This window comes from Sorex fumeus, unplaced genomic scaffold, assembly GCF_029834395.1.
Source record: "Sorex fumeus unplaced genomic scaffold, SorFum_2.1 ptg000033l, whole genome shotgun sequence".
Lineage (NCBI taxonomy): Eukaryota > Metazoa > Chordata > Mammalia > Eulipotyphla > Soricidae > Sorex > Sorex fumeus.
In genome coordinates, this window is record NW_026606090.1 from 34,466,751 (window position 1) to 34,479,082 (window position 12,332).

The 12,332-nt window shown below is 50.5% G+C and overlaps 1 protein-coding gene across 2 annotated transcripts in view; it reads left to right on the forward strand.

Moving 5' to 3' along the window:
* The first annotated feature begins 1,884 nt into the window (after positions 1 to 1,884).
* The window catches only part of AFF3 (ALF transcription elongation factor 3), a 601,777-nt gene continuing 591,329 nt past the window's right edge, over positions 1,885 to 12,332 (forward strand). For both annotated transcript variants that reach the window (XM_056116650.1, XM_056116651.1), the window contains exon 1: positions 1,885 to 2,039. In XM_056116650.1, the coding sequence (XP_055972625.1) occupies positions 1,987 to 2,039 (53 nt within the window). In that variant the 5' untranslated portion in view covers positions 1,885 to 1,986. The remainder of the gene's footprint in view (positions 2,040 to 12,332) is intronic.

The window sequence follows — 12,332 nt, forward strand, 5'->3', positions numbered from 1 at the left end:
CAAACATAGCCCTTCTTCCCAGGCATTTGGAAGAGGCCATTTAGGAGGACACCAGCAGTCAGCATTCTACCCCCACGGCTGGCTGTGCTCTTCCCTTCTCCAGGATTATCTATTTATCTCTGGCCTCCAGGGTGAGGGCAGAGCTGTGTCTTGAGCTTCAAACCCTGGATGGGACTCCCAGTAAACACGGTTCTGTTTGTTCTTGAGCAGCACTCCTTTGTATAAACAGATGCAGCGGGAAGGGAAGGAGAGGGACCCAGGAGGGGCCGGGAGCCTCCTTTCTGCACAAGCTCAGCCCTGAGCACAGGGACAGGATACATTTTTTTGTTCAGGCGGTGGAACTTGTAGTACTTCCAAAGAGGAGCTGTTCTGCTCCTTCTCCTCCGCCCTCCACCCCCATCCTTTGTTCCTGGGAATGCTCTCTCTGTCTCAGGCTTCTTGCTTTTGCCAGAGCAAACATTTCCAACACGGCTTGTGCTCCGAAGACGGGGCCTTTCCTTTCCTCCAACCCGCTGCAGATCAGGGTTTGAGGAGACAGCTCTTCACACCTGTACTTTCTCCAGCATCACACTCCCTTTGTTCTTTTGTGGCCTGGTTGCTACTCCGTTCAAGGAATGAAGGAAATTTGGGGAGCGTGATGTTGTCGGCTTGTAAAAACAAGAATTCTGTTTCCTAGAACTACGTTGAAGAAGCCGGCTCTGCCTTGATTTATTGTTTTACATTTTGCATATTAGTTATGCATGCTAATAAAAGCAGGATGGGGGAAAGAGGGACTGAGACTGTGCAATCTACCCCCCCCAGAAAGAATTTCCTTTGTCTTTCCCTGTTCTTCCCACAGCCCCCCAGATTTAGTGTGTTAATCCTCTTTCTGCGGGCAGGGAGAGAGCGGGCGGTCACTCGCGCGAGGCCTGAGCAGCCAGACCTCGAGACTGATTCCACCCCGGGCCCAGGGCCTTCGGGAGAAGCCCCCAGTTCTCAGGATGCACACAGGGAGGCAGGGAGGCTGCGTGCGCCCCTGAGGACCGCCGGCTGCAGGAATTCTCTGGAGTTGGCTGAGGCTCCCCAGGCTGTGGCCAGGAGCCCGGAGCCAGGGGTCAGGCGGAGAGGGCGCTGGGGGTCCCAGGCAGCCCGGCGGCGGGTGAACAGCCCAGGCCCAGCTTGGGACGGGGCGGGGCGGGCGGGATGGAGGTGCCTGGAAGGGCGCAGGGAGTTCTACTGATCCGGACGTCCCAGGAGGCCAGGGGGGCACCCGCGGCCGGCACCCCGCTCTCAGGGGCGAGGAACCTGGCCGTGTAGAGCGAGGCCCGGCCCTCCCGCGAAGGGCAGCGGGCGCCCGGCTGGACTCCGGGCCGGGGCGCTCGAGCGGGGGCGCCCCCCCTCCGGCCCGACTGCGGGTCGCGCCGGGAGAGCCGCGTCCCCGCCCGCGCCGTCTCCGCGGAACTTCAGGCCCGGGGCTGCCGCAGAAGTCCGGGCGCGCCCCCGGCCGCAGCTGCACCGGGAGAGCGGGGCGGGCGGGCGTCCGGGCGGGGCGCGGGCGGGCGGGCGCGGGGCTGCGGCGGGCGCGCGGGCCGGGCTGTCGGGGGGCGCGCGGGAGTCGCGCGGAGCCGGGAGGGCGCGGGGGGCGCGCGGGGGACGCGGGGGCGCGCGCGGAGCCGGGAGGGCGCGCGGTGTCGCGGGGCGCAGGTCGCGCGCGGGGCCGGGAGGGCGCGTGGGGGGGCGCGCGCGGGTGTCGCGGGGCGCGCGGGGGGGCGCGGGGCGGGCGCGCGCCCGGCCCGGCTCGCGCACACGCGCCTCCCGGCGGAGAAAGGCGGGCGCGGGGCGCGGCGGGCGCGGGCGGGGCGCGGCGCGGGGGGCGGCGCGGGGGGCGGCGCGGGGGGCGGCGCGGGCGGCGGAGGCGGCGGGCGCGCGGCGCGGGGCCTGCCCGGCGGGGACGCACCTGGAGCGGCGCGTGCGGCCGAGCGGCCGGGTCCCCGCGGGCCGCGCACCATGGACAGCTTCGACCTGGCGCTGCTGCAGGAGTGGGACCTGGAGTCGCTGTGGTGAGTCGGGCCGGCGCCGCGGTGGGGGCGGGGCGGGGGGCTGTCAGCCGCGCCCGCGCCCCCCGCGCCCCTCACCTGCCGCCCCGCGGGCCCCGCGCCTCCCGCGAGCGGCGCCGGCGCGGGGCCGGGGCCGGCCGCGCGTCCCCGGGCGTCCCCGGGCGTCCCCGGGCGTCCCCGGGCATCCCCGGGCATCCCGCATCCCGGGCGCCGGCCTCGCCGCCGCCGCCGCCGCCGCACACCCTCGGGCGCGGGCCACGGCCGGACGCGCTGGGCCCGCGCGGCCCGGCCCTGCCCAGCCGCCTGCAGCCCGGCCCGGTCCCCTTTTTGTCTGCGTCCCGGGGACCCTCGGCGGCCCCGCTGGGGCGCACATGAATATGCAGCGAGCGGCGCCGGGATTTACGGCCGCGCCGGTGGAGGGACGGGGTCTCCGCGGTGGCTCCGGCTGCGGGACTTTCCTGCCTCCGGAGCCAGGTGCGACGGGGTCCGCTGGACGCGAGAGGCCGCGCGGTCTCCGGCACTTCATTCTCAAGCTCCTCCGGCGCGAGCGAGTCCCCCGGCGCTGCGTGATGCTGGCGCCGGGCAGACACGCAGGATGGGTCCCGTGCAAGGAAACTTTTATATATTGCACCGAAAACTTCGAGAGCCGGCGTGGAGAGAAGATGAAACATGTTATTACTCCATAAAAGTTGCTAATTGCTGCGTTGTTGCTGCTGGCGTCGGTTCAACCTTTCATTTACCGATACATTGTTTCACAGGTTTGCGGTGAGAAACGTTGATTTCTGGCGCACGTTCAGTAGGTTTCTAGAGAGTGAACTCGGAGAAACGGACTTGCCTCCCCAAGGCAGGGTTTATTTATTTATTTATTTATTTATTTATTTATTTTCTTGGTCAGAGGGAATAACAGTATTTTCGTTTGATTTCACGTCGCTTTTTCTGCTCGCTGAGTTCCCTCGTAACTTTTACGAGGAAAAATTTGGAATTGTCTGCCACACTGTGTAGGCTCTTCTAGCACCTGGGCTGAGTTCTGTTCCACTTTGCGCTTTGAAGAATTTTGTTTTCCTTTGGCATGTAGGGCCACACCGGTCCGTCCGGGGGCTTGCGCCCGGCTCTGGGGACCAAACCCACGTTGGCCACGTGCAGGGCAAGCCCCCTGACCACTGTGCTGTCTCTCCCTGGCTCCTTGCGTCCTGGCTCCCTGAGTGCTCTGGAGCACTGTTCCACAGTAAATGTCTATCGGTTGATTAAACATTTACATTGGCTGCAGTACATTTATTATTTTGAGAAGTGAAAATAGGTAAGCCTATAGAAAGGTTTCTGTGCCTGTATATTTCAGTCAGCATGGACGTTTGTTTTGGGCTGCGGAAAGCATGCAGGGTTTCCTGGGTGCATTGTAGGACAGCAGTTTGGCTTGACTTAGGAAGCTTTTCAGTTTGTAGATATACAGTGTACATTTTACAAAAGCTTGTCTAGTTCTCTTAAGTTGAAGCCTAGCCAGGCTCCTTGAGTATGTCTGTTCATGTGGATTTGGGGGATCTTATTAGTGAAACTCAGTTTTATGGTTTATCTTTATTTATTTGGTTTCTGGTATGGTTTATTGTAAAGTTGATTAGTGATCCAAAATAACCTTTGAATACTGTTTGATAATAAAAAGTATTTCATATTATTTTCTTGCTCGAAACACACAACCTAGAGGTGGTAGGTGGTACCTGTCCCATTTTCTAGATGGGGAAGTGAAGTTTTGAGCTGTTGAATGACTGCACTGAGATAGTAGAATAAATTATGGTACAATTTAACGAACATTTACTCAGCACTTACCAGTTATCAGACACCAATATTATTGTCATTATATATTATATAAAGTGTAATTATTATATACATTATTATATTATTAGTTCCACTGTGCAGATTGGACTGTTGAGGTGGGGAAGACCAGATAACCTTCCCAGTGTTACATATCTCAGAGCAAAGACAATCTGATTTAAGCCACCATAATTTTCAAGCCCAGATTTCTAACTTCAAAGCAGTTTATTTTTCTATGCTGATGAAGATGTCTCCCAATTATTAGGGCGACTCTAAAATTAATTATAAAATAAACCTTGAAGAACTAGAAGCGAAAGTTTTGTTAAAATATCAAAGAAAGAGAAGAAACGTTCTCTATCAAAAATTACAAATTTGAGGATGGAATACCATAAGCTAGGAAATTAGGTCTGCCCTGTCTAAATTAACTTAGAAAATATTTGTAGCTTTTGAATGAGACCACTAAGAGCTTCTGCCCCTAATTCATCTCAGAAAAACACTTTAGTTGGGAGGAGGTGCTCGTTAATGTGAAATAGAAGTGAAATTTATTTCCCTAAACACTTTTATGGGTGGATACTGTTTTCTAAAAAGACAAATGGCAGTTTTCTCATTGCAGATGTGTGACTGAACATCAGGTAAGTAAGTTCAGTAACCACAGACTCTTCGAATGTCCGTAGAGGCAGTGTGAATAAAAGAGCGCCTTATTATTGAGAATGATCCTTACAGTGAGTCAATAATTGATGATCAAAAAAGTATCTTCAATAGTCCTCTGGCTCCTTTGAACCCTTCCCCCACAAAGTACAGATACTGAGAAATACGCTGAGAAATACTCATAACAACGTCCCCTCCCCCCTCCCCCACCGGAACTGTTGAACATGCTTTATCCAGAGAGCTGTTTTAGTTGTGTTTTTTTTTTCCCCCTGCAATATCTAAAATTGGAGAAGTGTAATCTTAATTTTGCCTCTCTGTTTGGGCGTTTGAGCCGAGAACTGGGAGGAAGGTGAAGGTTCTCACTGGGCGTTTGGCTCCAACGCTGGCTGCATTCTCTCCAGGGACTCTGAATGCTGGGGCTGCCCTGATGTGAGCAGGTGGAGATGGAGGGAGCAGTGCCTCTCATCAGCCTCTGATTTTCACCAACTTCGGAATCCCTTTTGTTTAGGCACCACGATTTACAAACGTGCTCATAGCAGTTTCAGGCATACAGAGTCCCAATACCAACCCCACACCAACCAACGCCCTTCCCTCCACCAGTGTCCACAGAGCCATGGCAGTGTGAGTAACTGTGGATGGTTGCTGGACATACAAGCCATTCTGTAGGCCTTTAAAATCATGACCGTCCTTGGATCCAGGTAGTTACTTGTAGGTGGAACAAGCACTTACTGATTCATATTGTAGAAGGGGATACAAAGATGAGTAAATTATGGACTTTGCAAGTAAGAAAGAGAATGAGACAGGTACTAAAAAAGAAAGCTTTTAACATCGATGGTTTAGAAGAAGGAACAGGTTTGGATTTGGGTGGGTGGTAGAGAGTTTCCTGGAAAAGGTGGCCTTTGAACTCAGTCTTGGAAGATGGGAAGATGGATGGAAGTTTCACAGCTTGTGGGGGTGGGGTATTGGGAGGACATCGAGGCGTTTTGGGAAGAAAGAATGTGAACAAAAGCTTTCACGGTTTATCCGAACGATCCTTTTATGGATCATGGTAAAACTACGTATACGGGGCACTTTTAATGGAATACTCTTTACTTTTGTCCTAAGATGCCATAATTTAGAAGGTTGATTCAGGCATACAGTGTTCCGGCATCACCTCACCACCAGTGCCCCCTTTCCTCCACCAGTGACCCCAGGGTGCCTCCCACCTCTCACCCTTCCTCTTTGACAGGCATACACAGCTTAGTTCATATGACCTGCTCAAAGGAACAACAAATAAAGTTATCAGAAAATAAATGAATTAAAGTCAGTTCATGATGATTGATTGCTGTATGGTGTTAGCCTTCTTAATCTAGCAGAGGACAGCTGTCTGCACCATCAGGGCGGGCCACACTCAGTGCCACGTGATGTCAAGTTTATCCTGTCCTTTAAAGGAGCTTTATAAACGTTTCTTGAAAACTAAAAGCCCGCTGTGGGGGGAGGTGAATTCTCTAAGCTGTTGCCCATCCATGAAGCTCTATACTCAGCATTGTAAAGAACGTTGTTATCCTGAAGTGTTGCTGTGAATGAGAAAAGTTTTCCGAAATGAACTTAATCAAATCTTCCTTAGTCTTATCTACAGACACATTGTAGTTTTTTGGAAGACATTCTGTCAAGATAAAGTAGTGAATATTCATCCGACAGCTTCTTTCCACGTAATCTCATCTAAGACTTGGTTTATGTTGGTTCCATGAGGCATTACTTTTTGTATTTTTTCAAAAATATGATGGTGCAGCATTGAAGGTGTTGTGAGCATATCACTGGCCCATCAGTCTGCGAAAGAGCCGTGGATGGTCTGTAGGACAGGTTCAGAGGGGCTTTCAGTGCTGCACACCAGGATTCACAGAGACAAGCATTACACACAGCAGTCCAGAAGGGTGCTCCCGAGTACAACACCTTGCTGAAGCAGGCGGCATATAATAAACTCACCCTTCTTATAGGTGATGCACTTTTATAGTTTCCATTTTTCTCCTTTATTTTTTCCTCAGTTACTCACCCATAAGTTGAAATCTTCAGTTAAGAAGCCCACTGTGGGGTGTGGGATAGGTCAGGGGTTTGGAACTGACTAAGAGCCCGAGTTTGAAATCAGCGTCCCGTGCCTCTGACCCTCTGCCTCGTGCACTGGCCTCTACCACTGAGTGACCTGCCCGTTTAGGCAGGCGGGAGATTCCCAGGCTCTGAGACTGCTCCTCTCCCGGGGACAAACCCTGCAGTAAGGGAGGAGGCAACGGGCCTTGCAGGAGAACAAGCTGTTAGCTTAGGCACAGGCCGTGGTGCAAAGCTGACCTGTCTTTGGGATGGGAGGAGGCAGGGGGGATCCTTAGAGCAAGTGGCATTTGAAATGGAACCTGGACAAGTGCAAGTCCGGGAGACACGGGAGCTAAGGAAGAGCGTCCGGAGGGAGGCTGAACGGGGGGAAATAGGGGCCTGCTTGGGAGGTCAAAGCTGTTGACCGAGACTTGGTGCTGGGATGGGGAGGGGGGACCAGCACTGCGGGGGACCGCCGGCAGTGGCCGTAAATGTGAGGTTCTCTGCAGATCAATTCCCAGCTCACAGGCCAGGCTGTGGCTTTGCAACCCAGCAGCAAATCGCCCCGGGCCCTGGCCTTGACCCACCCAGGCTGTCTTTTCCACCAGCCCCGTCAGAGACTTGAAGGCCTACCCTTGTCCCAGTTGTCAGCTGCCCCGCGAGAGGAGACACAGGGCCAGAGGGCTCACCCTTGGGTGGCTTGCCCTGTGCCAGGGCTGTTCTGAGGGTCACTGCACCCTCACACTGGCCGAGTGGCCTGTGAGCAGTGGTCTTCTGGGCACTGCAGTCAGCGGGGCGGTGGGTGCACAGTTAAGACCCGGCTCCGAGGCTGGGACCCCACTGGGCAGGAGCCGGGGCGGGGGTGTTGAGGGGCTGCAGTCATGTGCTTGATGCCCTTCGCTTCCTGGCAGGAGGAGGGTGTTTCCAAGAAGGCAAGTGGAGACACTGGTTAATTCTGGGTGCTGGGATGATGGACTCAGCAGGGGACCCCCCGGCGGGCAGGGAGAATGGGCTGATGTGCAGATGAGCTTCACCCAAACCCTTTTAATAAGGACGAATATTGTGGGACAGGGGCTTGGAGGGGGAACTTGATTTCTCTGTGCATTTTACATTGTGATGGAACACACGTGTCTCCGGGTGAGTGTGTGAGAGAGAGAGCAAGACCAAGGAGGAGAGAGAAGAAGGGTCATAAGGCTCTGGAAAAAGATCGCTGTGAACCAGAATGAGACTGATCAGTGACACGTAGATTTAGAAACTTGAATGAGGCCCTTTGGCATAATATTAGTTAAAAAGGAAAAGCCAAATTAAGAAAAAAATGAATGTTATGCAAATTTTTGGCACGTAAATTGAAATTTTTTAAACTTAGGATGAGTTTTCATATTTAAATTTTATTTATTTTTTTTGGATATAAAACCCTGATGACAAAATCAAGGTCATAAAAGGTGATTTTTCATATGTTTAATAGCAGTAGAACGTTTCCTTGTTTTATTTCAAAGTGAAATCCATAAAAACTTTTTTTTCACTGTTGCCAGTTCTCTTTTGTCTGGGAATTTAATTGAGGTTTCTGAATTCAGCTTTCTGTTTGGCCCTGGGCAGCCTGATTTTTCTCATTTCCTATTCTCAGTCTTGGTTTAATCACTTATAAAATGACAGCACTTATACTGGCCTACCTCATAAGGTTGTGATGTTAAGTAATAAAAGTGTCAGTTGCTTTGCGAATGCCAAATGTAGCTGTGTCGTACCCCTCACTTCCTTAAAGTGCCTCTGTCCTAAGCAAGGGAGCGTGTGGGCTGGCCACGTTGGGTCCTTTCACCTCTTGTGCTGAGTTCTGTGCCCGGTAGTGGCGGAGTGGAGGTGGAGGCTGTTCTCAGTCGTGGGTCAGGCCCAGTGGACAGAGACGCCCTTACTGGAGGTCGCACGGCTAACATGTAGATGTACTAACCCTTACACAATCTTTGATATTTCACTGAGAAGGTATTGAATTACCGCCCATTACATCAAATGACTTCATTTGGCACTGTGGGTCTCATTAAATTATGTCAGGCTAATCGTAAGTTAGCTTCCATAGAAACAAAATGCAGTTATTTCAGGAGAAGAGAATAATACAGTACCCAAAAAGTAAGTATCTGGGTTCAGTCCGTGGAAACGAGCAGCTGAGGGCAGCTTGGGTCGTGAGGAGTCAGGCGAGTTTCCCTGCAAGAGTGTGGAATAGGGTTCCGGGCTGTGCAGACAAGGGCAAGAGGAGTGGCCGTGAGACTCCCTGACTGTGATGGGCCACAGGTGTCCCTGGGTGACAGTTTCCTGTCTCCACGAGGCCAGAGGCCACCCCTGAGCTTGGGGTAGGTGACCGGCTGCAGTTACCTCTGGGCATCCTTCCTATCTCGAATCTCTGCACTTGTTCGCCTTGTAAAGGAGTGGGAATCAAAGAATGCAGAAGCCGTTAATTTTATTCACTTGTGTATTTTCCCCACTGCGATCTTCCCAGTCACATGTGGAGAAGGGCATCCTGGGTACTCAGACTTCTCCTGTAATTCCCTCCCGCGAGACTCATTGCTAGCAGAGGTAAACAGAAGTGACTCTAATTTGGGGACCACTCCAACATAGCAACTTGGGTTATGCACTTGTTACTAAAAACAACTTTATTTTTCCTTTCATGTGGGCAGAAAATCAGTTTTGAAAAATCCTCATGAGGCCTGAAATGGGAATTTACTAGTCTTAGTTAAATTTTTCGTGTCATACCTGTACTGTGACAGATGCTATTTTCTGTTCATGTTTATTGAGATGGAAAGGGTCATTAGGTACATGGGGATTCAAAAAGGAAATAGCGGGTTATCACTTAGTTTGGGGATCCTCATTAGTTCTGGGAAGTAGTCTCTTGTTTTTTCCCCAATTTTAATATCCACACACACAAGAGCTATACATTTATTTCCAAGAATAAAAGACCCAGAGCTTGAGAAAGCACATTGAGAACTTCGGTTAGCACACAGTTCCCAGCCCAGTGCTTTTCAAGCTTTCCTGTACATTCATATATGTTTATGGGGTTTCACTGAAATGCGACTCTGGTGAGGCTGAGACTTTGTATTTTTTTTTTAATTAGTGACTCACCATGAGGTACAGTTACAGACTTTCAAAGTTTCGTGCTTGCTTTTCAGTCATACAGTGATCGAATACCCATCTCTCCACCAGTGCCCATTTTCCACCACAGATGGTCCCAGCATCCCTCTCACCACCCCGATCCCGACCCCGTCCCTCCCATCCCACTTCACCTCTGTGGCAGGGCATTCCCTTTTGCTCTCTCTCTCTCCTTTTGGGTGTTGTGGTTTGCAAGAGGTATTGAGTGCCCATCGTGTTCGGTCTAGAGTCTACTTTCAGCATGCATCTCCCATCCCAAGTGGGTGCTTCTAGCATCCTTTACTTGGTGGTCCCTTCTCTATCTGAGCTGCCTTTCTCCCCACCATGTGAGTCTGGCTTCTAAGCTGTGGAGTAATCCTCCTGGTACTTATCTCTACTATTCTTGGATGTGAGAGACTTTATATTTTTACACACTTCAGGTATTTTAGTTGGCTCAGAGACTAAACTTTGCCTACCAAAAACTAAGACATCAAAGATTTCTTTGAAAGGAAATGCTTTTAAAACACTGTTATTTTGTTTCTTTATTTGGGCGACCTTTTGTATAATAACATTACAATCCCATAATCTACATTTAGATGTGGCAATTATTTTATTTTTCTGAGATTTTCTAATAGAATTAGGATGAGTGAGGGGGTGGTTAATTGTATCCTCTTGGGAACATAGTGGGAAGTAAACATGAAAATATAGGTCAACAAACTTTGTAATAAATAGGCTAACCCCTGTTACTTTAGAGTTCTTGCTGGTCTTTTGTCAGGAGTGAATTTTTTTTATAAATTTTATTTTATTTTTATAAAGTTTTTCACAGTAATTTATTACGTTCAATATTCTAACACCAATCCCATCACCATTACACCTTCCCGGCACCATATTTCGAATTTTTCTGCCCGACACCCAAAGCCTGCCCCCAAAGCAGGACCCAAGTAATTTATTTTGTAGTGCTTGTTATAATGAATCCGCCAAAAATGATACATGGAAAAAAGTGTGAAGATTGTTATATCTCACTTGGAGCCATTAAGACCTTGTATAAGAGATTACTAACATGTTCTTAAGGGTTTTGTGTGTGTGTGTGTGTGTGTGTGTGTATATGCATATACACATATACACACACAAGGCTCAACCTTGAACAACATGTTAGTTGTTAACATGTTGTTTTATATATAGATGTATGTGTATGTGTGTATATATATGTATTTGTGTGTGTATGCATGTATGTATGTGTGTATGTATATGGGCAGGAGTGGAGACTCACCCACCCTCTTCGGGTTGCCCCAGGCGAGACAGCCTGAGGCAGGTTCCGGAGGTATGCTCTGTGGCGTATTGCTCTCCTGTTGCTCTCTTCCGAGATTTATTTCTGAATCTTGGGGGTGTCGCCCATTCCTGACTCCATGAGAGTCTGGAGTTTTCAGTCACAAGTCTCGCATACCTGGGTTTTCCAGTAGATTCACTCATGGGTGAGGCTTGTCTGAGCCTGTGGAGATTGGCTGTGAGCATGGCAGGGATTGAGTTTTGGAGGTTCATGGCTGCTGAGGCTCTGTTGGAGCAGGTGAAGGGACTCGCCCACCCCCCTCTGGATGAGACGGTCTGGTGCAGGGTCTGGAGGCATCTCGATGGTGTGTTGCTTTCTTCCTCTTCCGAGGTTATTGGTAAGTCTCTAGGAGTGAATTCTGACAGTAACTGCGCAGCCTTGCTACCTCTTCAGTCAGGATTGGCCCAGAATCTCACAGAAGTTCCAGAATGTGCTTCCTACTGCTCCTACTTTCTCTGTCAGTTCTCTCCTGTGGAGGACATGGAAGGTGGGAGGTGATAGGTGAGCTGGGGGTGGGGGCAGCTATCTGCAGAATGACCGCACTACACCACGGTCATCGCAGCCAACTGCCCCTTTCCCAGTGTCCTCTGAGAAGTTACAGCTCAGTTCTGATGTCTCCAGTGCACGAGGGGTGCTGTGCTTGGGGGTCAGCCCCAGTACTTAGCCACTCTCAGTGCCCCGAGAGAATGCTGAGCGCCCCAAGTCCCTCAGGTGGGTAGACTGAACCAAAGTCTCCTTGTTTAATTTTCAGCACTATTTCATTAGAAAAATTGTGCAGATAGGACTGATTATGTGAGTAAATATAACACTGTTGACTTAGAATGTGCTGTGAGATTGGTGGGAAGTTTATTTACTTTATTTTCTTAATGAGGGTTTATGCACGCACTCACACACACACACACACACAGTTCTGTTCTCTATGAGTGGAACGGAAGACTTTTGCTGATGAGAGGAAAGCCAGGCTGGGTTTAAGAAATTCTAAAAATTTCATATTTGGAAAAGAAAGGTGATTTTGGGGAATGAGAGTGATGGGTTGAAACCAGTAGCTGGGCTGGCATGTGACCCCACAGAGGAAGAGCTTGCGATAATTTCTGAATAATTCCTCTCACACTTCTGTGGTGACAAAGTGCCCGTGTGTCGTCGCAGCCTTGCATCTAGCTGCTGTGCTCGGCCGTGCTGTAGTGTGCAGCTCCAGCCCACTAATTGAAGTTTCTCCCAGACTATTACCCTCCCAGGCTTTGTTCTCGATCAGAAATGGCATGTTCGGTGGTTCCTTTGGTTTGTACTAGTGTTAGCAAGTTAATGGATCTTTTTTTCACCACTTTTTTATAACTGTGAAATTT